Genomic DNA, 27,998 nt, shown 5'->3' on the forward strand with positions numbered 1-27,998 from the left:
CACGGGTTTCAGTACAGAAGTTTTAGTCAGAATTTCCAGCAGAATTTCAAATACAAAAGTCTCACAATACTATGTCATCTTATAAATTATGCTTTCAGAAATATACAGTTTCATGTAAGTACCATTTGTGGAGGTGAGTGTTGATAAATTGAAGAAAGACATCACATTTACAGATGTGTGTAGCTACAATGGCAGCACATTTACAGCACATGATGGTCTGCATTTTGCATTTCTGCTACTTTTCTCTGTAACAGCCACAGCTGTCCTGTTATTCTCCATTTGCTACATCTTTTTAGTGATAAAATGGTATGACAGTCCAGAAAAAGAATGTACACTGTAAGAAGACAAAAAAAGGCTTTCATAATCTGGTATCTGCTTTATAAACATTTGAGAACATTTACCCAGAGGTGAACCGAACAATGCTGTATGTAAGAGTATCTAAGTCATGTATGTATATATATATATTGTATGATTGTGCTTGATTGTGCATAATTCAAAACCTTTTTTCACCGTCAATGCTGCTTGTATCACAGCTTGCGTGTCTTGGATATATAATTTGGTTTATTGTAGCTCTGCCCTGCTGTCACATCCTGTTACTCTGCTGCCACTTTAAACCAAAGTCCTTGCACTGTTGGCATCTTGCTGGGGTTATTTTCTGCAATACAGAGGTTATGCTTTTTAGTGTTTTGGACAGCAATGAGAGCTTAGGATTCTTCTGCCACTCGGGGTGCCAAGTACTAGAAGTTCCCATTCTAAGCTTATGGCTTGTGCTCATCACAGTGCAGCAGTGTGAACCACAACAAGCACTTCTGCAAAGCTTTTGTTTAGAAATGCTTTCTGAAGTGGCTCAAAGGATCAAAACTCACAAAATGTGTTGGCATGGCTGTTGTAAATCGAAAGGAAATCAGGGGTTGTCCTAGAAAAGGAAACAGAGAAAAGGCATGTTTTGCACACTTTAACCTTTGATCAATGCAATGTTTCCTTGGTATCCGTGTCTGGTTTTGGTAGTTAGCTGAACAAGAACGCTACAAAGAGTTTTTAAAAGCTTTGGTGAGTAGCTGCTCAGTCCCAGCCAAAATCATGGCCAGTCATTTGGTAAAACTTGAGATTGAAGGGTCTGTAGAAGTCTCTAAGCCTGAGCAGGACCTCTGAGGGGATCTGGGGATGGGGCCTGCCCTTTGACTTCCCCAAGCAGCGCGGCCTGCTGCTCCCCTCCGGCTTCTTTAGGCAGGGGAAACCTTTGGTCTGGTTAAAGTAGAAGTGCTTGTCTGTCACGACACGTTTCAGTCCAAGGAAGTCCTGGACACGGCCCATTTCACCTGCCGGGTCCGTGACAAGGCGCTCACCGCTGACAAAGAGTAAGCTTGAGAGCGGAAAGAAGTGCAACCAGTTCTCGAGGTGCTTGGCGTAGATGCCGATGCGTACAGCGCTCCAGGATGTGTCAATGAGGCCTGTGGTGGCGTTGCGGAAGGCAAGGTTCTGGAAGGAGGGAAGCCCGGGAGATTTCGTCAAAGTCTGGGTGTAATCAGAAACAGCCCGGGTCACAGGGTCGCGTACCACCACGATGAGCTTGGTATGGCGGCTCATAGAGAAGACACTACGAGGAGCCTCTTTGGTGATGAAGTAGCTGGGGGTCTTCTCCATTGTGATCTGACCCTCTAGAGTACGAGGCATCAGATTCCTGCGTAAGAGAAAAAAAAAGAGGGACTGCGATTAATAAAACTGTACTTAAAATTTCCATGAGAAAATATCACATTGTGTACTTTCTATGTTATAAAAATAACACCCGTATCATAAAAATGACATCCATTCCCTTCATTTTCTCATAGTTTTCATAACATTCCTTTTTATGGTACCTTAGTGCCCCGAAGGCTTTTTGATTTTCCTTGTAATTAAAGGGCTAAATCTATGATTAGAGCGAGATAAACATGGCATTAGCTGCTGGCATTGATGGAGTGACCATGTCAGCGAAGACTGGGAGGGAATTCTGTGAGCGGCTACTGTAGGAAAACCACAAGACTATATTAACCCCAGAAAAGCAATTTCCTCTCATCCGCTGCCTTCTTCTAAACACACTCATAACGGCCCAGACTCTCTCTGCTCTTGTTTCATCAAAGCAGGAAGATGGTCTGCATAATAATAGCCATATCACTGTCATGCCACTGGTGTTTGGATAAGTTGCTGTCAACACTTGTGTATTTTTTGAATTCCTTTCTATTCCCTTTGAGTGGGCCAATCTCTAAAACACTACTGTTAAATAAGTCACTGCTAAATTACTCATTGAAAACTAATTGATGAATTATAAACTCTAATTTTCCTGTAACTCAACAGCAACAGATACAAATTTCTAAAACCTCAAAACATTTCCAAAACCATCTCACTCAGCATTCTTTAAATAACAAGTGTACAAACAACAACAAAAAGGAAGACCACATATGTTATGGTGCAATTTACATCAACTTTGACTGGATGTATTTAACTTAGCCAAAGCCAGGAGCCATTACTCCAAGTAATTCCCAAATCCTGGCTAGCAAGACAGCTAAGAATGGGCTATATGAAAATGTACAAACCTTGAAGTTACCAGGAGACACATCGTAACTCTTTTGTATAAGCTGTCTTCCTAAATCTCTTGCCCCTGAGTAATACTAACAACTAACAAAACATAACCCAGAAAAAAAACCCGTAGTTACTGAATTCCAAGTTACATGTTACAACAGTTCACACATAATAGAAGCAGATTGCAGGTTAACTACAAGAAAGAGATATTTAAACGTTGACTGTATCTATTCCTGTGCTGGTTACACATTACCATTGATGAGTCATTGATGAATACCAAGGGTGGCGATGTTAAATCGTTTATTTGACTAAGTACGCAAATTGCAACCATGATTTTTTTTTCTCATCTTTGGCTCTTGATCTTCATTATATTTAAACAGTGTACTGATTACACTCCTCAAGCTACAGTCCCTTTTTAGGTAGAAAAACTTGTAATAGAAGAAAAAAAATTATTTGAATTGATTACTTTTAAATTGACTCTATACATTCAAGTGGCATAGTATGTGTAGACCATGAAACAGAAAAAGCTACATGGAATTAAGGCATTTTTATTTTATATATATATTAGTAATTGTACTAATGTTTTGTCCTCCTGGACCTGTCAAGTTGTATTCAGTGAAAATATCTACTGCTTCGGCTGTGCATAGGCAAGAATATGGTGATTAAGTGCATGGCAGAGTGGTTACTACTCAATTCAAAATGATTTATGTCAGTACTGCAGGTTTGGCAATATGTTGTCTTGTTTCATCCTACTGTAAAAAAGTCAAAGTTACAAGGTGCAAAGATCACATCATCATATGCATACCATTTTAGTTAAAGCTTCTGTGAGGAGTTTGAAACAGACCGTGGGTAGGTGTCAGACAGGGTGATTGGCCACACAGTGATTTTTGGGATGCAATATTTTTGTCAGAAAACATGACTTATGCATGAACAGGCCACAATCAGCAAAAAGATGAGAGGTATAATTATGTCCACAGGGGGCGCCAAAATCAACACAAACAGAAGGTTCCTCACAGGAGATTTAAATAGTTCAATGTTGGCGTATGGATTCAACAATTAAATACGTAACTGGCAAATTGACTCAACAATGTATTTACATTATTCAGTTGTTTTGAGAATCTGTAAAGGTTAATCAAACATGATTTCCTTGTTAATTCCTTATACACCTGTTGCAGATGCCTGGGAATTTGGACACAATGTTAAAATGTAGTCTTCCAAGGCACACCACACAATTGATCAGAAATTAAGGAACTTAAAAATAAATCTCTCTTATTATTCTAACTTTGGTCGAAGCACAAATTTACCTCCAAATAAACTGGGTTGGATAATTTGACAAACATTCGTCTTATTTGGAACCCTGTCTGATTGTCTTACAACGTTTCCTGCCATGCTGGTTTTTGTTACAACAGTTATTGCCTCGTTCTCCTATCTCATGAATTAACTTGTAGTGTGCAATGTTATTTTTACTGGAAGAAATAATGGACATTTGTATAAAAATAAGACACAAGTTGAAATTCACTGAAATTATCTCTTAATTTATTGACTATTTTGGCTGCAGTCGTCGTACAAGTACGTTCTACTTAAAAACAGGCAGAGGTCCAAAAGTATCCTTTAACAAATAGGTTGGTTCTGTATGCTTTCAAGGTAGCCATGTGTTCGCATTCAATCCTGGTTATTGCCTTTGGCCCTCTGATTGTTATTGTCATCAGTGGTTGAGTATTCTAGGCACAGTTTGGCTTTGAAAGGACTGGGCTTCCCTCTTCCTCTTGATCTTCACCCCTACTTAGATGACTCACAGGCATAGAAGACGTAGTAGTGCCTTCAAAAAGTTCAACAAGCCCTTTCTGAAGTCTGGGTTTGACTCAGACGCTTTATTTCACGCCAGGGCAGATTGTATACAGAAGGAGGTAAATGGAAGGGAAAGGAAAACCTATTTATCTCATGTCCTTTATTTCGTTCAAATGCTCGTGTAACGCTACAATAAATCCTAATAACATCCCTTTAAAAACATGTCCTGCCAGTTTTCCTCCTTTACAAAAACAAAAAATGTCCGTTTCTGTGCATAAAGAGCAGTTTTGAATCTCGAGCTCGGCTTGTGTTATAGAAATGTAACTGTGAGAGATCCCTCAGCTAATTTCCATGCTTCCCTTCCCTTTCCCTTCCTCCCTCCTCTGCAGACATGTGGCGATGGTTGGGAGTCAGACTCTTCGTGGTTGGTCTGTAAGTGAAGGGCTTATGAGGCTCCGAGTTCTGGTGTGCGGTGATGGAGCTGACTCTGTTCCTCTCTTCTCCTCATCCAAAACACACAGTCGGATCCAAGTCCGGCGTGTCCCCTGGCATGGAGCTACGAGGGTAACACCAAATATACAACTTATGGTATTCATAAGGAGTAGAAAAGGGCCAGGGCTAAACAAAACTGAGAAGATCACAGCAAATACCAAAGGGGAAAAAGTATTGAGAACAACGCTGTGATTACTCTTAACATTAATATGAGCTACATTGAGTATTCCACTCCAAAGAGCAAGCTACAACCTTCAGGTCTGGAGCCAAGTTTCAACTGTGGTCACCGCATGACGTGAGAGGCAATAAAGATTTTATGAATCTCAATTCCAAAAAAAAAAGAAGCTAAAATTCTCATTTAGATCCAAGGACAGCTTTAACCACGCTGGCTTTGAGAGGAAATCCCACCCTTAGATACAGTAACTCTCACATGTCATCAATCTGTGAGGCTATTTTGTGGTAACTTCATGCTGATTCGCTTCATCTACTTCTCCTCAGCCTCCCTTGTTTACCTGTGTTTGCTACATTTCACAGACTCTCAGCAACATTACCAGATAGAACATGCCTGAGCAATTAAGTATTTCCAGTGAAGGCAGAGGGAGAGTAGCATCCTTTAATCAGCATATTTTTGGCCGCAATACACTCGGGTCCCACGATATGTGGGAACTGTCAGTGGAGTCTGCGTTTTTACGACAATTTTCTCCCACTGTGGCTTGTGAACATGAGTGCAAAACACTGCTGCAGAAATTCTCTCTCAGCTGTAAAGAAACTGGAATTAAAACTGACTGTTACCGTTGATGTTTTAGGTTGTGAGACATTATTCTCCTGTTCAAAACTTGTTGTCATGGTCATTTGGAAAACTAGTGGTCAAACTTCAGTTTCTAATAAAGTATAAGTTATTTCCAACAGATTCATTTGATAAGACAAGGAGCATCCTGGAGGACCGTTTGACTATAATTATAATGTTGCTTTTCTACTAGTCATTCTGTTGTGTTTAATACTTGAATTGGATTTGATAAAACGCCATCACAACAGACCAGATCTCACACATGCCATCAAATCATTCTGTCGAAAGGAGTCTGGAGTCTTATCTAAGCAAACGGTTGTTACCAAGGTTGATCAAATTGGTACTTCTGAATTGTACATGACACCAAAGCAACTACAAACTCATATTTGCAATGTGAGTGAAAATAAATCAACATACATACGAGTGTGTCAAGAGGTTATTTGACGATGAGGGAAGTTCTACTTTCACTACTTTGCTAGTTATTTATCCCTCCTGTTATGTTCGTTTCTCTAAAACAGCAATAATGTTCCTGGGTCAATTTGACCCGGGGCATATTCAATTATCCAAAAGTGTCAGAACCCCAAACAATCCCAATACACATTTTTTAAATCAAATTTTTAACTCCATTAATAACCGTTTAAATTAAGATTCAGTTCATTGGTGTTCTTTAATTCTCACAGATCAATGTTCATTGAGGATAACTCACTCGTTTTTCATTAAAATTAATGTAAAAACTTTTTTAAATGTACATTGGAAAACCCTAAATATAAATACAAAAGTTTAACATGACTTAGATTTTTGTTCATTTTATTTTAATTTTTTTAATATTTATTAAGTGATATTGATAAATTAACACGACACCTCATCTGTCACATGCTGCCCAGATTTTTATGCTGCATTTAGCTGGTTTCGAAGGCAAATATTGCCTAAAATAGACTTTAAAAAGGGTCAATTTGACACGCAACATAACAGGAGGTTTAAATGGAAATTTTAATCTCTACAAGTCGACATGTGTAAAGGTTAGAAAAAACTGAGCACAGTTTATCTACCACGGCGAAACACTGGATCACAAAGTCAGTGGGTAAAGATATCAACAGGCTTGCTAAGTGTGGCTAACATCAGCAGAAGTAGCAGCACCAGCCATCAGTCCTCCCTGCAGGTAGACACCTACGTGCCTCTTTGTTACGAGTCACTCTGTTCAGGTCAGCCAGATAAAAGCTTTCATACAATTTTACCTCCATTTTCTAAATCAAAATATGCCTAACAACACCACGCTAAGGAGTGCCATCTGTCATCTGTGCTTGTTTGTGGAAGTCGGCATCAATCAAAGCTAGTTGTGGCTAATGGCGGTTGGCTGCCCTACAGCTCAGACACAATAGATGCCTGATGTTGTTTAACCTTCTAGTAATTCTGGTGTCACCAAGTGAGGGTGAAAACGTTAAATCATGTAGTTGACTAAACGTGCACATCCCTTGTGAAGATATCCAGAAAGTTGAAAGACCAGAGCAAACTGTTAGTGTTGCTTGGTCTTGTCAAGTTGCTGAACAAGTTGTCTTTTTGGAGCAAATTATTTTTTCAATCGACAAAAAAGCTGGTCTGGCACTGTTATATAAAAATGATATCACACTCTAGGTTGTGCTGTTCTACTAAACATCAGTGCAGAAATGTAGAACACCAGCACTCCCTTTTGTGTGACACTCAAAATTGTTTTTATCCGAATAGGAATAGATAAAAGATAAGGACCAAAAGTGCAGAATATGTTTTAGTTTTTGTGTTCCTTTGTGGTCTCTGGCAGCGATACACAAAACCCTAACAGCAAGAGTTTCTTTTGGTTTTCACTGTTTAGTGTTTTGTAAAAGTGTCTGTAGCTAACGTCAGTCTAATGGAAGTCAAAGTGTTTCATTCCAGGCTGAGTGGGACTTCCATTGACTTTGTGTTTACATCTTGGACCACAAGCCTGTGATCACAGAATAGCCAGGCTACAAAAAAAAAGCCCAGGAGGAGGCCACACAGTGGTGGAGTACAGAGAGGAGAGTGTACAAGAGGGAAACAGAAAAGGAGAAGATTGGGTGAGAATTATTGGAAAGGGGAGAACGAGGGGTAAGAGCACAGATGGAGAGAAGAAAAACAGAATTAACTTGAAGAAGGCATGAAATCCTCTCATTCAGAGGCATCTAATCTCTTTCTCTCGTGACGATAAAAAACAGTGTTTGTTCTTTGTATCTGATACTAGTTGCAGTTAGCCACACAGCCTATGAGTGATTTCCAAAGAGGGTTTAGGGACCTGATGTTTGTTTTCATCACACCTTCACCGTTAGCATCTGGAGCAGGAATGCAGTTAGCTTTGAGTGTACACAGATGTGCGTTTATCTGCATGCAAATGTGTTCAGACGCTCTCACATGCTCACATTTAGCAGTGCTCTGTGTGGGTGGCCTGAACTTTATTAGGGTCTGTTTAAAGGACTGAAGGCTAACAGGCTACTGTTTATGACTACAATACAATGACGTATGAGGGAATTCAGACCGATGTCAGGCTCTGGATTAAAATAACAGTAGCAGACAAACAGGAGCTGAATCGTGCAGACAGATAATTTCAAGAGCATTTTCCATTTCTCTCCTAAAGCCAAGTTGAGGTAACTATGTATTTGGCCAAAAATGAGTTAACGCCAGATTCTTCTGACATTTTTACAATATGAAAAATGCATATGCCATAGAAATTTAACATTTCCATAAAGACACTAAGCAGAATTTGCAGCTACTACAAAATAGGGCAAGAGTTAAATAAAAGCCAGACCACACTCTGGCATGGCTAACTGTCCCTTTCTGCACTCTCTGTCTCTGAGAAACAGCTATATCTACTTAAAGCTAGCCGGTGGTAAGGTAGCCACACATAACCAAGTTCTGCTAAGCTTCCTCATGTAGGACTTACTTTTCTGTGCTGTTGAGAGTCGATTTGAACAAATGTAGATCTTTGTTTCAGGTCTCTATCACACATAAATGCTGAAATAGCTTAATACAGTCATGGGAAAGAAGGTCAGCTCAAGTTTGGCTAGTCCTACTAAAGAGTAACTAGCATAGCGCAGAAAAATAGAGGTAGCTTGGTGCTATCTAACCGTATGATATTCAGCAAACTCAAGAAATTTCGTACATTTAGCATATTTCTGTCTATCTGTCATTAGTATTACTATGTGACCCCCTGAGGCTGAGAAGGAGATTCCAAAAGGTTTCAAAAAATACCCTAGTGATGTCATCAGGGTTATCTTAGCTTACAACTGAAGACACATGTGACACACACGTCACATACATGTCATAGACATGAAGTCTGCGTTACCAACAGAAGAGTTTGAACAAAGAGTCCATGTCTTTACTAGGCAAACAAAGTGGTGTGAAAAAAACATTACACTATGCAAAAGTATATAGCCAACCCAAAACACAACATACGAAACAGTTCAATATATATGTAATTTATATCTCAATTAGGGCTTTTAAATGACTAAGTGTATCAATCATGATTAATCACTCCTATATGATATTCCAATAATTGATTGTCATTGCTTGAATCTTAAACTGCATGTTTAAACTTCTGTTATTATGCATTTCAAAACAGTTTTAAAGTCTATATCAACAACATAAAGGTATTCTTGCCAGTGTCATGTACAACAAGCAACGGCAATGCGAAATACTACCCTGTGAAAATTTAAGATGTTAACTCTGTAATGTGAGTAATGAATTTCCACCTGAGTGAAGCATTTTTGAATGCATATGAGCTCATGTGTTTGAACTGAAAGTAAGGCAGACAATGGGTGAGCAGACTACTGCTACTGAAGTACTTCAGTAGTATTTTGATTCAGTTTAACATAATGTGCATATTACTTTTGACTTGTCAACATAGCTATCTGGGAGTTTTTTAAAGTGAAATGTGCCAGTCAAAAGGGAGGTTGTGTAAATAATCCATCATGTTGGTAGAAGGAAATAAGAAGACACGGTGGCTGCTTAACTACGGTGTGCAAGGAGGGAAAAAGAGCTTGTGATTTAAAAAAATCAAAAGAGTCAAAGAGTTATTTTTGGACCTTGATTGCAACATGACTAACACTAGACATTTAACACTGAAAGTCTGGATATTAATGTTATGTATACACACATTTCCTCCTAAAAAAGACACTAGCATGAAATCAGAGATTACCATGAACTACAAGGTAGACTGTTAAAAATATGCTTATTTCTTAAACAAGTTAAAGAGGAAAATAAAGATTTACTGTAATCTAACTTTCTGTTCTGCAGCTTCTTCCATCACTGTTGCTGTAGTCACTGCTGTATTATTTTGTCGGGCAGATGGCTGCTCCCAATGAAGGGTTCCACCAAAGTGCCTCTTTAATGTGGCTGTATATTTTAAAGTAAAAAGGGCACCTGCCGGTACTGTAAACACAGCAGCTTTTATCGCATCTGAAGAACACACACCACTTTTTTTTCCTTCTACAATGATATACACTCATGCATGTAAACACAGCGCACACACAGACTAATCTTCTTAACATGCCTTCCACAGGATGAATTCACATCTGGGAGCAATGAAGTCCTCAGTATGTGCATGTGTGTTGGTGTGTGTGACTGTGTATGGCGGAGATGAGGGAAGTGTTTCTGGTTTAGGAAGTTTCCCTCTGGTCCCTGGGTTTTGGAGCTCTGAAAACTGTGATCCATACCGGCGCTGCTGGGCCACAGGCCAGACCCCCGGACCCTCTTAATCCCCACCAGCCTGCATCGCTCGGAAATGGACTCTTACACCCTGAAGGTCGGAGTCATGTGGTTGTGATTCGGAAGGCGAGACCACCGAGGACAACAGGGGATCATGTAATGCAACATGTCATCATGTGCAGATTTCTACCTTGTACATGGGAGGTTTCCCCTTCTTTTCCATTTCTTCTTCTCTCACCTCTACTTTCCCCACTTTTCTCTGTCTTCCTCTCGAAACTCCAAAGCCTCAACTCGACCTCCGCTGTATCCTTCAAAGTAAAACTGTTGAGTACATTTGACCTGTGTGAAGGAAATCTAAAACACACTGACGTCTTTTACCACTACAGAGGGACACATGAATACAGATTCTGTCTGTGTGTGTTCAGAGATCTGTCAAAGCTGCTGTGTGGAGGCAGAGGTTTGTCATTACTGACGGCAAGTACAGGGCTTAGGAGCTGCTGTGAGCTGATTAGAAGTCGGCGGACTGTAAGTGACTCAATAAAAGAGGAGGTAAAGTAGCACTCTTCTTTGTGTCTGTTGGCCACTGAAGTAGTTAGGGATGCTTCAGAACAATATTTGGACTTGTTAAACAGAGGTTGGAAACCCAGGGTAACTCGATACAGCACCTGAGAAATTACTCACAATAACGGTAATATCACGATACAGCAATTCTGCCAGAATTGAGAAGTTACAAGGCAGTCATATAATGTTGCATCATGATATCTGATTTATTTAAGTGTACAAAAAGACCTTGAAAGTAACGTGCATGCAGGATAATGTTGTTAACTCCACTGAGATAAGTCATGAAGTAGTGGTACAATCTCGACCTCTGAGGTCATCAGGTACTGGTCTGCTTTCAGTCCCGAGAGTCTGAAGGAAACATGGTGAAGCAGCGTTTAGTCATTATGCACCACATATCTCGAACAAACTCCCTGAAAGCTGCAGGTCCAACTCTCACCTCTTTTAAATCAAAGACTAAGACCTTTTTATTTGCCACTGCCTTCCTATCTTAGCTTATTTCAACTCACCTTAAATTAAAATTTTAATGTAATTTTTATTATATTTCTAATTTTCCTTTTCTTTTCTGTTTTATTATATTTGTCATTTTGTGTTCTTTTATGCTTGTCTGAATGTCTCCAATGCTTTTAATCTTTTGATGTAAAGCACATTGAGTTGCCCTTATGTATGAAATGCGCGATACAAATAAAGCTGCTTTGCCTTGCCTTACAATGAGTAGAATTGGAAGAGAAATCTGTTTGAAGGGCTGTCTAATTTTTATTCTAAAATATCCATATTTGGAGGTGCCAGTGTAGCATAGTGGTTAAGTTGCATGTCACATGCGGCCTGGGATTGATTCCAAATAAAAGGAATGAAAGCCCGAAAATATTACCTTAAAAAAACAAGAAGATATTTGGTGGTTGCAATACAATATGATGATAAAACATGATATGATACAATATGATGGAATAAGGAAGGATTTTTGTCAAAAGTAAGTAAAAAGCAGCATTGTTAAATAGGCTGGCATGTATTTACTTAAAAATTAGTTTGCTGACATGTATGTCAAATTTAATAGCTACAATTACTATTACTATTCAATAATTTTTACTTGCCTTTAACAGCTTGTTTCAATGCTTTGTAACATGTCACAAGGCCAGCAGATACACTTTCCAACACCACATATCAGCACACATAATTATCCGTCAGCCCTTTACACGATATCTGTATTGTATTAACTCATATGAAGCTCACTTCCGTGTGTGTGGCGGACTATTACACACTCTGAAGGTTACCCTTTGGCAGACACACCAGGGTGGTGAGGAGTATTTTTTTGCCCAGGAGGTTTGCATCACTGGGGTAGGTCGGTAGGAAAGAGCTGAAGAATGTGTGCAGCTGAGGGGAAAATAGAGGCGTAACAGTTAATAGAGACATCACAGGGCCTGAGAGCGCTGAGTGAGGGAGGGATGGTCAGTCAAAGTTTCCTTGCAGAAATCAGGGAAGCCTTAATGACAGAGAAAGGTCTAAGAGTGTGCTTTTGTGTGTTTGTGTAAATGTTAGCAAACCACTCATTTTACACCACTTGAACACTTAGCAGTAGCTCGCAACTGTTAGCTCTTTCTGAAACTTGGTTACAATCAATCTAACAGGAAAATAATTAATGGGAAATACTCTTATGGGGCGTTCACACCAAACGGTAATAAATTCATTCGAGTGAATGAATTACATGTTTAGTCAATGTAGAGACGCAAATAGGTTTGGTGGCCCGAATCGCGCGAATTGGGCAACGCAAATGCCGTGATTTGCAGGAATGATGCGAATCATTCGTGCAAATAAGTCTGTCAGCTATTGGTGGTAGTAGGAAGTTAGCTCTGCCCCCTTAAGCATAACTGGCTTCCCCATTCAAAGTCCGCGAGCTCAACTTTGTTTGATGACAACAGACAGCTCTGGCATGGGAAACGGGGCCCCCCCCCCTTGCGAATATTCGTGTACACCCAATTTTGACGTAAAAAATTGAGTGAGTCATTCGTGTGAATACAGTGAGTAAAAACAAAACATTCTTGCGTCTGTATTCGCATGAATAGCGCAATTGTTCACGACTGGTGTGAACGTGACATTACAGGCTTCTAGGTGAGATTTAGATTAGAAGACTGATACTAGTCTTACATCTTTATGCTAAATATCCAGCCAGTGCCGGTGGGTATTACCTTAGCTTAGGGGAAAAGACCAACTGGTAAGCTAGCCTTACATCTCTGGTGGTAATTAATATTGGTTACAAAAAAGATTAAATATAAAATATTAATACAGTTTTATACAGTTTCTAGAGGTAACAGCATCTCCCCTATTATGTCTCCTAGTGCAAAGCCAACAAGCTGCAAGCAGTTGCCTCGTATTTGCTTTACACTCACACATTCATTTAACTTTTAGTCAGGAAAGCCAGCATGCTTATCCACCAAAACTGTCAAACTACCCTATTTTACTATTCAAAAATATTCTAAACTTGTCATTTTAGATTTTATTTTTATTTTATTTTATTTAACTAGGAGTAAACCACATTAAGATTAAGAATCTCTTTTTCAAGTGTGTCCTGGCCAAAATCAGCAGCAGCACATTCCGGAAAAGTTACAGACAAACAACATATAATTCTAAAACATTACAATACATTATGGGTTTGAGAACAAAAGTCATCAATCAAAGCATCTACAAACGGAGGCATCTTCCTCAAGAGCCTTCAGTCTGCTTTTAAGCAGATAAACAGTAAAATGAGGTAACCATTTCAAAAATGACTCCAGAGACAAAAATAAGCAGAGAGGAGGCATCACAGGGCGGTAGTTACTGTATCTCCAGGAAGTACAAAAATGTGACAGTAACAATAATGTATAACCAAACATGTCCCTGAAATACTTAATACTTATAAATGACTACAGGGAGGAAGGAAGAAGGGAAGCAGTGATTTTATCTCTCTGATTGCATAGCAATCTTTAATGACAGGACCAAGGAAATAAGACAAAGCCTACTGTGTGCTTGGACATTTATGTACGAGTGCGGTCCTATGAGAGAATATAAGTAAATGTGCGTATGTGTGTGTGTTCCTGTGTGCGTTGTCACTGATTGCTCCCACCCCTCCTGACTTATCAAATGGGAAAATCTGCATTTGTGTTCCTGCCGGGCCCATAGCGGCCTACTTGTGTGGCTTTATCTCCGAGCAGACAGAGGCTTCAGGGGCCGCACCCTGCCCCTTCATCCGCTCTCCCGAACACTGGACGGTGGGAGAGACAGACGTACAGATGGGTTAGATCCTGACCCCTGTAAGGTCATGATGCCCTCACTACTGTTACGTAATTGGATTGTTTGTAAAATAAGGATGATTTGTTATGTATATGGTCTGTATTTAACAATTTATTCTGTTGATCATTTTATGCAACAAGCACATAAAGCTTGAACAGTGAGTTACCTGATTGGTCTAACTACAGGATATTGAAGTGGGGAAGAAAGCATACTTTTAATAATGAACTAACACTTACAGAATTGTAAAGCTCCTGGTAGGAATCTTTTGCTGGTTAGAAAACAGATTGAAATTGATATTGACGCCTCTTTATGACCTACGAAGGCAAACTAGACTACCAGCATAAACATTTCTTTCAAAGTTATTTTTTAAGACTGAAACCACTGGCTGAGGTAGGTGCTGGTTGTACTACATGGAAATGAAACAGCCTGTTTTTTACATTTTCTAAGGCAACCATTTTTGATGAGTAATGCACTTTACTGTTGAAATTAAGCAAGGTGAGATTTAAAAAGTCACTTTTAAAGCTTTTTTGAGTAATGGTTGTGTCAATGTTGGCGCCCCCGATGAACAAAGAAGTACAGTACCTCTAATCTCTTTGCTGATTTTGTACTTTATTTGTGTAAATACTGTTTTCTGACAGAACATTTTCTCCTGCTGTCTTTTAACGGACAAATGGATCCCCCATTTTGGAAAAAAATATTTTATTTCAATGTACTGTCAGTCAAGGGGCCGAACACATGACCCCTTGCATTGGTTTTAGGCACAAAATTATTAAATTATTTACAATACAAAAACTGTCAGTCTTGTTGTTCATAGTATTGCTTGATTTTGTAGGCCGTAAAAAGGGATAGATTTAAATTTCAGCCTGTTTCAGAACCAGTTTAAAAGTGCTGCTTATAGTGCATCAAACATTACTTCTTCTCTATAGAATTGTCTCTGATTCAAAATATACTACAAGCATGATAGTAATGGGTGTGTTTATCATCTGAGAATATGTCTTAAATATAGACTTGTGTCAAAATCCTGAAAAAATTAGTAACCAGAATTGTAGGTATTTATGAATACCTGCAATTATTCTGACTGTACATCACATAATGCTTTTACATACATATTATGGATAAATGATGATACAAATGTCAATAGTTACTTATCTAGAAATGTATTACAAATAGATTGCAACTATGATATGTTATGTTCATTCTACTATATTGATATAAACTGATATACAGCCATATTGTCAACAAATAGATAGATAGATAGATAGATAGATAGATAGATAGATAGATAGATAGATAGATAGATAGATAGATAGATAGATACATTTTACATGATGTACTATAGACAAACTTCAATGTTTACCCCTCTCTCTCTAAGTTTACAGACAAATAGCCATGTTTCACTAATTAAACAACCTTGCTAAATGAGTAAACACACACACACATGCACAAACACACCTTCTCTATAATCATGTCAATATGGACTTCTGTTCGTCTGGCAACTCCCCAGATTACAACCAATGAGAACACTTGATACTGTCCGGTCCTTATAAAACCCACTTCCCTACAACCATAGCCAGCCACTCCTTGTGGTTTGTCTGCTCATTGTTAACAGTATCTAAAGCTGAAAAGAGGAAATCACTGCTGGCAGACACACAGCTTTTACAACTGGAAATAGTTCATCTTGCGGTCTGCTATTAGTGCCATCTATCAGGTTCATCAGGGTGGACTCAGTCGGCCTTGAGTATGTTTACACACACGTCAAACACACAGGATGGAGTGGAGTTTGGATGGACAAGATGAGGGCAGCTCTAAATATCTGGACAATAGATAAGTAATAGTAATCTAATTTCCTCTCAAACAGCACATATACCACTGACATTATATAAAGATATTCTGAGCTGGTTCAGGAGTTTTCAGCTCCAGTTTTATGACAAACAAAGAAACGTGTGTTTTACAGCAGGACTGTCAGGGTGGCTGCAGGTTCTCACGACCCTCCCACCCTGGCAGTCAGACATTAAACAGAGATGGACGGTTGTGACGACCACACACACACACACACACACACACACACACACACACACACACACACACACACACACACACACTCACACACACACACACACACACACACACAGTCAATAATTACCTGTCTCTCCAGACGTACCAGTGATGGTTAACTGGGTGTGGGTTTAAGTATCTGTTCTGTCCATCAAAACGAATCAGCAGTAACTATGTAACAGAATAAAACGACGTCAGTGTGTATCTTTTTTCCTGACCCAAATATTAGTTATGGAAATGATGTAAGTGGAGAAAGTGACTGATAGTGTATTCTGATACTTTTGGTGAAAAACAGAGCCTGCAGGCAGCAACACGTTTACACTTGATATCTTGCATGAACTGCTGAAACAATTCACTGCTTCATCATTATGTTAATTGCTATTCAATTTAACTAACAGCTGTTTACGTCAAAAGATACTCATTAAAGTCCTCCAGATGTATCCATTTAAATACCCCAAAATATAATCTTGTTGCTCTCTTGTCACTCTCTGCCCTTCGTGTCTGACAACCTGCAGCACCTGACACATGCTCTGCAGGATATCAGAGGGAGAGAGAGGGAGGTCCTTTTGTACATCCTTCCTGTCTATGTGATGTCTCATTATAAAAATGAACCTTCTCATAACGCTGTTTAAAAGTTATAGGCAGCTAGGTGCTGCTGATGTTGTTCTGCGCTATCTTAGATTGGGATAAATGCAATACATCTTTAACAAGTTTCCTCCACATCCATATCACCTGTTGTGATAATGTCAGGATCACACACATACAGAAAGGGAAACAGTAGGAGGCGTGGCAGGATGCACTGCTGTTTGTATAAAGAGAAGAAAGCTGTCTGTGTTTTGTTGGGTGGAAAGGGAGGAAAAAATAAATACAAATTAAAAAGAATGTCTGCTGACACTGCAGGGAGCCTCATCAGGGTGGCAATATTGACACTTCCTCTTATGTCCATTTTGCTATTCTGCATTACCCCGTTACCATCATCTTTTCCAGATGATGACATTTTCCAATCCTAAACACAACTTTTATGAAGATGTTTTATTCCTGTTTTCTTGAATCACTTTTAACTTTTTCAACGGTGTCCTGGTATGGGTCGACAAGTCTGAAAAATAAAAACAGACTGCAGGCTATTGTGAAGATGTGCAGCAGGGTTGCGGGCATACCCCTGCCTGACATGTCAAGCCTTCACCGAGCCAGGACCCTCAGCAAGGCCTAGTCCATCTTGGCTGACCCGTGCCATCCTCTATTTTGTGAATTTTGCCGTCTTCCCTTAGGCCGCAGATTCGCAATGCCAAAAAGCAGGACAAAAGGAAAAAGGAACTCTTTTGTTCCGGTAGCAGCTAGCCTGTTTTATGATGCCACATAGCTATTGTTTTTATGTTGTTATTGTTTTAAATGTTTTATTGTCTGTGTAATTTGTTATATTGTTTTTGTTTATGTCCCCGCAGACTGAAAGACAAATTGCCCCCCGGGGATAATAAAGAAACGTTGAACCTTGAACCTTAAATGACAGCATATCAAATCTAAAACTGTTGCTGGCTAGTTTAATAATGCTTCTGACATAAATATCAGTCATGTTCTGAAATCTATAACATAACCTCATTTCATTTTGTATTTCATGAATGAATTAACAGTCCATTTAAAACATGTTGCTAGCTGAGAAAATAATTTGTATTATTATGTTTTATTATCATCTATATTAGGTTGTTATGTGTGTGGAATAATGGATGGATAATCATTATATAGTTTTTTATCAAATACAAAAAAAATATCAGCCCTGTATACTGGGGCTGGTATTTCAAGCCAAAATACTATTTGATAATCACTGGCATCTATTCAGTGATTATTTACAATCGAACAGGACAAGGCACTGCTCGAAGCGGGCACTGGCAACGTCTTATTTGACCTTCTTGCCGTTCTTTCTGTGACGCAGCAGCGTGACGTGTGTGTTTATAATTTACAGCCATGCTCAGTCTCTGCAGTGTTCCCCATTTCTGAATCTCTCACAACTACAGACGTATTTCCAGCATGAAAATGTTTTTGCGACTGCTTTCGCTATTTAATGCAGTTAGCATTCTTCTTCTTCTGTTATTTAATGCGGTTAACAAACAGCTTTATGGCACCGTCCGGTCGGAATACCCTATTACAACCAGGCACCGATGAAAACGATGTAAATATACTTTCAAAATGAAATAATATTCGCATCAACTCTGCAATTTTTAATAAATGAAATATTCGAGCATTAGAAAATCATGTCCCATCCCTATTATATACCAGCCACTGACCAACCTGCTCTCTAATTATCAACATTGGCATTGGCCCCTGAAAACCGATATCGTCGACCACTAATCATCAGTGCTGAAGATCCCTTGGAAAATAACTTTGCAGCACTTTAGAAAAGTTGCTTTCCATAACCACAGATACCTCACCCAATCTTTCTAAAGGCACCTTATTAGTCATGATTACCTTATATTTTCTGTCACTTCCTCATTTTCTGAAATTACAGAAATTTCCCTGGACTTATTTTCCATTTTTACTGATTTACAGTTTGCTCATTCTATCAAGATCAGAGGAAAGAAGAGTTTGAGAGAAAATACAAGTGGATAATGTACAGAGGAGAAGGTTGAAGGTATCACCCATTACACATGAAGGATTATCTGTGATCTGTGAAGGAAAAACAGACATTGACGGGTGTGTAGCAGAAGAAAAGTAACAACATGCTCTAAGTCTTTTCAGTAAATATTAGTCTGACTGTCTGGAACCTACAAAATCAAAACTAAAAATCCTTCTCTGCATTTCTTAGCTGTGATTGAAGAATTTCCCCTGTGATCTTCTTTCATCGTGCCATCCTAACCAGTCATTCGATTTCATTATTTCTGATTGGATGAGACGTGGCACACTGAGGGGAAAGGTCGACCAGTGACAAGCTATCAAAATATTGATGACTGAGCTGGATCAGGATTTTTTTTAAATATTGAATTAAAATCCATACCTTCCGTGCACCAATTCATCAAGTCAGGTTTGATTAAATCCTCAAAGTTTTCCAGGTTAATTTACATACTGTTTTAAATCAGACAAAAATCTCTTTACATGTAAATAGCAGCACCTGTCATGTTATGTTTATGAGCTTTGACAGATGTGTTGCTCATCTTTATGGATGTAGCCGAGTAGTCTTTCACTCCTACACTGATGCAGCTTCAAACACTCACAAAGCATTGAACCCTGTCATCTGCACTAAGCCTTCTTTCTTTCTTTAAGATCTATACATTTACGATTTGCCCAAAATCTTTCCTTAAATCCTCCATCAGGCTGAAAACATCCTCCAAAACATGCCGCTGACAAGAATGTGAGCAGAGGAATTCAAGCGGAGAATCCCCTGTGATTGGTAGAAGAGTCTAACAGGAGATAAAACCTGGACATTCCTGTCTGGGTAGCACATCCAGGACTCTTCTGAATTATACAACAAGCTTCCTAAGAGACAGGAGAGTAAAAGACAAAGAAATCAGTCGATCAGGAGCAAGATTTAGAGACAGGGAGAAAAAAAACTCTAAGGAGACAGGAGCGATGACTTGTGCTGCAGCTTTGCATTACACAGTTTAAGTGACCCGAACCAGCCAATAAATCCACTCCAGCAACACTCAGGCAGTGGGGTATAAATGTCAGCAGGCGAGTGGAGTAACAGCTCCTTGTCAACAAGATGGAATATTCAGAAGTTAATTCATTTCTGCTGCAACAGCGCGATAAAGGCAGATAGAGAGAGATCAATAGAAAGGACCTATTTTAGGTGATCGATATCAGGAAATGACATTTATATCTGTGGGATATTTATAGTGAAAAGAAAAGGCTGGCAGGAGATGAGGGGGAATGGATGCACTTCAGGTAGAGCTGGATGCAGAGTGTGATAGAGTCCGACCTCACACACACGCTTGTGCTCGCACACCCAGGCTGTCTGAAACCTCGTTCCCGACCACCAAACCACAGAATCGTTTCCAGCAGATGGCAAAGCTGAGGCTTTTCCACATATAAGCATTTTTTCTAAAACAATTTGCCAAATGCTTCCTTTAAGGATGTCCATGTGTTTTACTTGGTTAGCAACTGAAATCAGCGGCCAAAGCCCTCTGTGAGCTCAAAGACACAAACAGCACTGAAATGAAGCGCGCTGTCAGAAAATAAATGCCTAAGTGATACTTTCCAGCCCAGTCTCAAATGATGTTGTTGGCTTCACATATAACGCTTCTGTTGCAAATTGATATATGTGAATGACTAGGTGCTTAGTGTGTAATTACACTAAATGAACAATATTTTTGTAAGAATATGATATCTGGAAGTATAGAATAGTCAAGAGGGCAGAGAGGGAAGATAAGGTAAGACAGTCAGATATATTTACCAAATTTTAAGAAGCCATCAGCATATGTGGCATTCCCAGTGACTGTATATAAAGATGGATGATGTGACTCCATCTCCTCCTGTTGTACAAAAGGGAAGTCAAACTACCCCCACAATTGACATATCCCTCTGGTCATATGATCTTGTGTCAGTTTGAAGAAGAAATTCCAAGTTATGAAGCACAATGACTCTTGTGTTAGTGTTTGTCAACAGAGCTGTCAATCATGTCACTACACCCAATTTTCAACAAATAATCAAAACCAAACTAAAAATGATTAAGTGTGTATTATTTTAATTTTGACTCATGTCCTATCTATCAACATGAAGGAGGGGGGCTTTAAGACATATGCTGCAACCAGTAAGCAGGGGGAGCTTTAAGACTTTTGGTTTCACTTTTTGGGGACCTGTCATGTTGTCCATCTGCTCATACAGTCTTTAGTATATTGTTACACTAAATCAATCATATTTTTAGAAACATATGTATGATGTAACATGTGAAACACTGAGTTGGAGATAAGGAAGAAATGAATTCAAGAAGATAAACTGGATAAGGTTTTTCCAACATTTTTTGCCTAATTTACCACCACATCAGGTGAACTCAACTCAAGTACCTGACAGACTTTCAACTGGTTTTAACACTAACGGACGGATTAACTGTTATCGAAGTTAACGTCTCTGTTAACTACAGACAAACCGAAACAAAAATGTGTTAACGGTTAACAATTACATTTTTAATTGGCTGTGCCCACCTCTGCTCTTAGCTAGCTGCTGCTCCTTTGTTAGCTTGCTTGCTAGTTTTCATTCATTGTTAAAAGCAATTCCTGTTTTTCAGTTGATAAGTTATCTAAATGCAGCCACACATCAGGTTAGTTTAACAAAGACTACCAGTACTGAAAGTAAAGTTAAAGGAGGAAAAAGTCATCCAGGTTAAAATCTCTTTTTCAAGAGTGTCCCGGCCAAGATGGGCAGCAGCACAGTTTTACAGGGTTTCTGAGATACCTAGAACAGCCATACAAACAAAGTTCAAATAAATGTCTATGGAGCATTCAAATACATACCGTAACAGAATAAAATGGGAAATGTTTGTCCAAATCGACCAAAATCATAAGCACATCAAGCAGAATACCTACAGCTTGATGTGCCTGCCTCCAAATCGTGCAGCCAGTGGAGTTTTTTGTTGTCACATGGCACTTGCATTAGTTATGAATTTTGTTAACCTCCTTTAAGGGCAGGGTTACAGAGCTAACTTAGTATGTGCATTTTTTTATTCAAATCTTAGTTCCTGTTCTTTTATATTCCTTCCACTTTTCCAAATCTTTCACATACAACCTCATAAAAGCACACCCTGGGGTGCAAGTATCCCTGCTTGGGAATAGTTGGACTATAGGATACTTGTTCGTACATTTACATCTGTCCCACATAAAAATAAAAAAGTCTGTGTAACTCTTATTACTTGTCTGTGAGCCAGTGAACTATACAGCCCTTGGGTACAATAAGCTTCCCCTATAGTACTAAACGTTGAGGTTTAGAAATACTGAAGTGCTGAACATATAAAAGGTCTGAGAGGTGGGTGGATGGGGGTGTTGACTAATGCCTCATAAGGCCTTGCTTAACAGCAACTGTGGGCCTAATCCTTCTCAGCCACTCAGCATGTCCCTGAGCAGTCCATGTTAATGCCTGACCTGTCATTACACCAGTCCAATTCTCACAGTGTTGACACGAGCTGTCAGCGGATTAGGACGGAGCGAAAGCACGTTTCATTATGCCTTCAAAGGAGAGACGGAGAGGAAGCATGTCATGTCTGAGTTAAGAGAGTACAAGGTAAGGTCAGTTTCACAACAACAGAGAGCTTTAAAAGTAACATGTAAAGGTCTCTGGTTCTGTCACCTTTAACCCTTTCTGGTGTTCACTTCTGCATTGTCACCATTCAGCTGACGCTGCAGTGTTGCAGCTCAAGAAACACGTCCTAAAAAGTTTGTTTTGTTTCACACTACATCAGATTTTATCTAAACTTGTGCTAAACTTGTATTTGACCCTGACACTAAAATTACACTTTTCACCCCAGAATCGAGTTAAAAATACACTTTATACCAACAAACTGCAGCAGATACCCTGGAAATTAAACACAATATTATATAAAAGAAACAAAACTGTAATTTTATTTTCACTAAAAGTCAGTCCCCTTCAAGTTTGCAGTCAGTCTCATACACCTCCAACATGGCTACAGGAGTCTGTGGTGAGCACAACGAAAATATTGTACCAAGTTATGTTGCCAAAGGTTTGACTCAGTATTACATTTACCCAAATATGCTGACATCGCAAGCATGTGCCCAATAAGATTTGAGCAGCATGTGTATTTGGAAAACGGCAGCAATCATTTTTTCCAGGAAGATGTAAAGAAGTTAGTGGAAGGGTTAATTTTGTCTATCTCTGGTTTCTGGGTTCTGTGCCTCCACTCTCCAATCCTATTTAGACTTGGGTAAAAATCTTCAGCCTGGCTGAAAACATTTGTGAGGAAAAGATTATAAGGCTGGGAAGTGTGAGTAATGAAAGACAGGAAGAGTCATACAAACATAAAAGTCATAAAAAAACAACAAGAACCGTTATCTAAATTTTCTGCCTTTTTAAAGCCTCAAGTGTGCATGTGACATTGAAATTTGTGATATTTGTGCATCATTTTATGGACATTTTATTTAATTTTTGAACAATCTGTCATGGATCTTAGATAGTTTAATTTAAAGTAGGGCTGCCAATGTAAATACAATTCAGAAATGAACACACTGTCTTTTGTTTTTAAATAGTGTGTTAGTTAAGCCATCATGCCTCCTGCAGTTGTGATGGAGAAACATGTCTCTGCTGCACTTTTGAACGGCTCATTTCACTTTAAAAAGCTCACACATGGCTCAGTTGACAAAGGTCAAAGGTAAAATGCATTTTGTGTCAAATGGAATTAAAATATCACCACAATACTTTGAGTTTGAGCTACCACCCATAAGCTTAACACGCAGGTGCAGCTACTCAGACTGATGTCAGCAAGAAATCGCATCACAAAAGTTGTCATAGCATTTTTAGGGAGTGTGCAAACCTGTGGATTAAGTTTAATCAGAGAAGTTAACTCCAGCATTTGCTAAGTGGGTGGGAGCTGACTGTAGGTTAAATATCCAGCTGTGAAAGCTGACTTGAACTTTTCTGTTTCTATAAGCCAAATGCGAATCTTCCTCTAGTGTTTCATTCCTGTGATTTAAATTGAAGGGTTTCTGTTAGATTTTAGTTAGTTTCATGATACAAGCTTTGATAACTGACTCATCAGTTTTTCATTGTGTCGACTTTACGTCACTCTTCACTTCTTAATGTTTCTTAATGTGTAAGAGTGTTACCCTTTAAAAAAATAACCACTGCTTCTCGCAGAATAAGTACTCTCGAGACTACACTGATGTAGAAGTGGATGTATTTGAACTATAAATGTTAAAATCAAATACATATTGTACACATTTCATTACAATCATTTGATTCCCAAATCAAAACACTGGCAAGAAAATGTACGTACCTAAAAAGGACTGGAATGCAAAATAATGGCATTTTAACCATGCATTTGAATCTGCAATTAACTATTGTAATTCTGCAATTAAATTAAATTAATTGTTTAAAGGCTCTTGAGGAGACGGGCTGTCAAACGATGGATAGACTGCTTGTCTCAAAGACAACATTGATCTGCAGATATTCAGATAAATAGAAAACTCTGTCAAGACAAAAATGAATATTTGTTTCATATTTCATATTTTCTGTGTGATGATTTGCCGCTTCTTCTATGCTCTGTGACAGAAAACTCTGGGTTTTGGACTGATGGTGGGATTTAAGACCACCTGTGATTGTGTGTAATAAGTGAGGGATAATGTATGGTTAGCAGGTTATGGGAAATAGAATCCAGACAGGTTGAGACAAGACCCCGACGTGAAGCAGTTTGCCTCTGGCGTTGCTCATGTAAGTGAAAGTTAATAACCGTTGTCAAGGGGTTGTCAAGGGGTTTTGACCAATCCAAATCAAGCATCTTACACAGCCAGAAGATCAGTAAGAGAACCGGGTAATAACATGGATTATCCTCTTTTTCCAAACTCTGTGCTGAAAATGAAAATGCAAACGTTACTAAATGAGAAAATAATTGTAAGTTGTTCAGCCATATCTTATTTCATTATTAACATGTAGGACTTAAAGTGACAGTCATAACTCCACTATTTATTTGTTCTTTTGCTTTTTCATCTTTGAGATCTGACGGGAAACCTCTTTTCTACCAAGTTAACAAAACATGACTAAAACACCCATGCCAGCTTTGAAGAAATTCAGAGTTAATTCATAATTAAATCATGAGTTACAGTGCCCTGCCATGCTGCTGCCCACATCACTCATAACTTTATCATCACTCTTACATCAGACAGTTTGATGTGCTTTCATTTGCAGCAGGAAACCCCCCACCTCAACCTCTTCCTGAAACCAAACTTAGTGTTAAGAAGACAAACTAACACTTGTGCACACAAACACTGGCTTTGATCTGTGCTGTCACTTAGCGCTGTTCCACCTGAGCCTCACAGTGAACCGATCATTACCCAGCTGTATTGATCTCCCCCTGTGTCTCTGCCTTCTTCTTCTCTCACGCTACATTTTTCTGCTACACCTCTGTGTTCTCCTCTCTCCTCTGTTTGTCTCTTTATCACAGTGTCATTTACTCCCCAGATCTCCAGATACTTCCCCCCCTCATTCTTCCTCTGTAATGGTTTTCCTCTGTCTCTGTGCTATTCGATTTCAGGATGTCATTTCTGAGCAAAATGCAGAGCTGAGAAACACGTGCAAATGTTTATGTATTACAGAAAATGTTTTTTCACCCGTTTTATTTAAATATTAACACATAGATTGTAATCTTAAACTAATAAACCATGTGAGCTGTCTGTGTTTCTTCAAAAAAAGAGGCTAGTTGTCACTTTGAGCCTTCAGTAGTCTTTTCGAGTTGATCCTTGAAATCCTTAAAAAACAAACTACCTGACTGAGCGTGGGGTCATCCACACTACCACCATCCACAACCACCACCAATCCTCCCCCCTCTGATCAAGCCTGTAGGAAGGCCCTCAGGGGACCAACACTGGACACTTAGGGAGGCAGCGTGTCAGCTCAATAAACAGCAATTTATTGGCAGGGGACTGAATATCCCTGCCATCCCTGGAATCTATCAGCAGAAGATCTTATTGGTGCTGAGAGCTATTAATGAGGAAGAGGAAGAGTGGGAGTGATAACTGTGGCATTGGATCATAGGGAAAAAATAAAAATAGGATGTTGGACTCGGCTTTACTTTGTGAAATTTCATTACTTGGTCTGATAAAGGTACAAAATTGGGACAAAAAAGGTGATGCTGCATTTTTTGATTATGCAGCACTGACATGCAATAATGTCCCTAATGATGTTGGACTGGCCCTGAGTGTGACCACCCTTAAATGTTAGCTGAAAACATTTCTTTTTTCACTGCATACCCTACCTTCTACAAAATGTATTCAAAATACATTATGTTTAATTGAAATGGGCACTTTTGATACTTAAATGAATGACTTGTTTCAATAATTTACAATCTTTTACTTTAAAAAAAAATTCTAAATCTATGCCTTTTATTATGGTTTAATTCTAGGCAAAGCACATTGAATGGATCCAGTGTTTGAAATGTGCTGTACAAATATATTTTCCCTTGCCTCAATACTTCCAATACCCAGTGTCGAAGCACTGTGTGCATTTGCTGCTTTAAGAAAACACATTTCAATCTTTTTTTATTACAATGGAATAAGGAGAAGATAGGAACAATATCTTAAAAGCTAAAAAGAGTTTTAAAACTTACAGTTTTCACTTTCAAAGCCTTGTCATATATGTATTTCAAGTTCCAATACACACCAATGAAGCTGTTTAAACCTTATGTTACTCTGAGTGTTTAACTGAATGACATAAATCCACCTCATCAGACTGGTTTGACAAGATGAACTAAAAATACTTAAGGAGAAAAGCCATACATGAATGACAAAGCATATTTACAAGCAGCCTAAAAGTATCTACGGAAGAATTAGGGGACTTTTTTAGGACATGAAGCAGGGCCTTGGTATGATTAACCTGTCTGAACTGGTTTGTTCTTCCTGTGAAGAACTACTTCATTAATGATGTTTAAAGTCGTTTACAGAAATAAAATCATACGTTTTGATTCAGTTCCTCTAAAGTAAATGTTTCATTAAAAAAAAAATTTTTTTTAACCATATTTAAGAATGATAGGCTTTCCTGACATGTTTCTTGGATAAAAATAAAGTCTACAGCTTTTATTTTCTCTGATTATTCGACCTGGCATCTCCTTCTAGCAAGTGACAGTAAGCTGCTTCCAATCCGCGACTCCCGCCCTGACCTTTGACCCCAACCTTTCACGTCAACTCCAGTCCATTTACAGCAGGAACACTGTTAAAGTAAACATTGGAAGAACTGCTGTATAACTAAGTGAAGCTCACTTCGTACCTGTACCACGCCAGTCCCTTATCGTAGAACCGGTCGAAGAAGTGCGGTTCAGCTCCGACCGCTCTCACGTCCGGGTGGATGCGCAGGAACTCCAGCAGAGCCCGTGTGCCCCCTTTCTTCACCCCGATGATGATAGCTTGAGGAAACTTTTTGCTTCCGAAGGTGTTGGCTATAGAGATGTTAGATGACGCATCTCTGTTGGATAAGTCCGACAGCTGTCCCCGGACAAATGACACCTGAGACGCGTTATGCTGCTGCGTTGACCCTTCCTCTCCATCTTTAAGGACCATTTTACTTTGGTAACTGCTTTGGCGGTCGTAAATTGGCCTTGGCAAGGAGTCACAATATCCGTTGAGGCAGTAGAAGAGGTAAGTGAAGAGTATTATCATGGTAAAGAAGACGGACAGTTTGGACTGCACCTTCAGGTGTCCAAAGTTGAACGCAGCTCTCCATTTACTACATCCCATGAGTCGCAATCCTGAGCACGAGGACACAACGCAGGAAACATGCCCTGACACAGGACTTCATACTACTCACTTAAAAGTTCCTCAAACGAAGAGGGCTCTGAAATAACCAGCGCGCTCGTGCCACAGCAGCAAGTGGCGCAAAACTTGCCCCGCGCGCGTCAAAATGCTTCACATGTTCCTTCTCTTATCTCTCCATCCCGTTTCCGCTTTCAAGTTGTCAAAGCAAGACAGACAAATTGTACATTTCCAAATAACACGAGCGAAGTCAAGGCATTAAAGGTGGTTGTGAATTGGCGCCCCGCAGCGCTCTGTGCCTTCTGTGCGCTCCTGTGGCTCCTTGGCAGCGTCTCTACAGTAAGAAAATCCTGAACACCCCTTCCCTTGTCACTGCCAAATCCACGCCCTGTTTATCAAACACACACGCCCCCTCT

General features: G+C 39.3%; 1 protein-coding gene across 1 annotated transcript; it reads right to left on the bottom strand.

Moving 5' to 3' along the window:
* Positions 1-6: 6 nt before the first annotated feature.
* si:dkey-121b10.7 (heparan sulfate glucosamine 3-O-sulfotransferase 6) lies at positions 7-27,994 on the bottom strand. Its single transcript, XM_034707196.1, has 2 exons — positions 27,101-27,994; positions 7-1,681 (listed from the first exon to the last, which is right to left on the bottom strand). The coding sequence occupies exons 1-2, from the start codon at positions 27,565-27,567 to the stop codon at positions 1,063-1,065; spliced, it is 1,086 nt and encodes a 361-aa protein (XP_034563087.1). The 5' UTR covers positions 27,568-27,994; the 3' UTR covers positions 7-1,062.
* Positions 27,995-27,998: the final 4 nt, after the last annotated feature.

This window comes from Notolabrus celidotus, chromosome 18 (assembly GCF_009762535.1).
Source record: "Notolabrus celidotus isolate fNotCel1 chromosome 18, fNotCel1.pri, whole genome shotgun sequence".
NCBI lineage: Eukaryota > Metazoa > Chordata > Actinopteri > Labriformes > Labridae > Notolabrus > Notolabrus celidotus.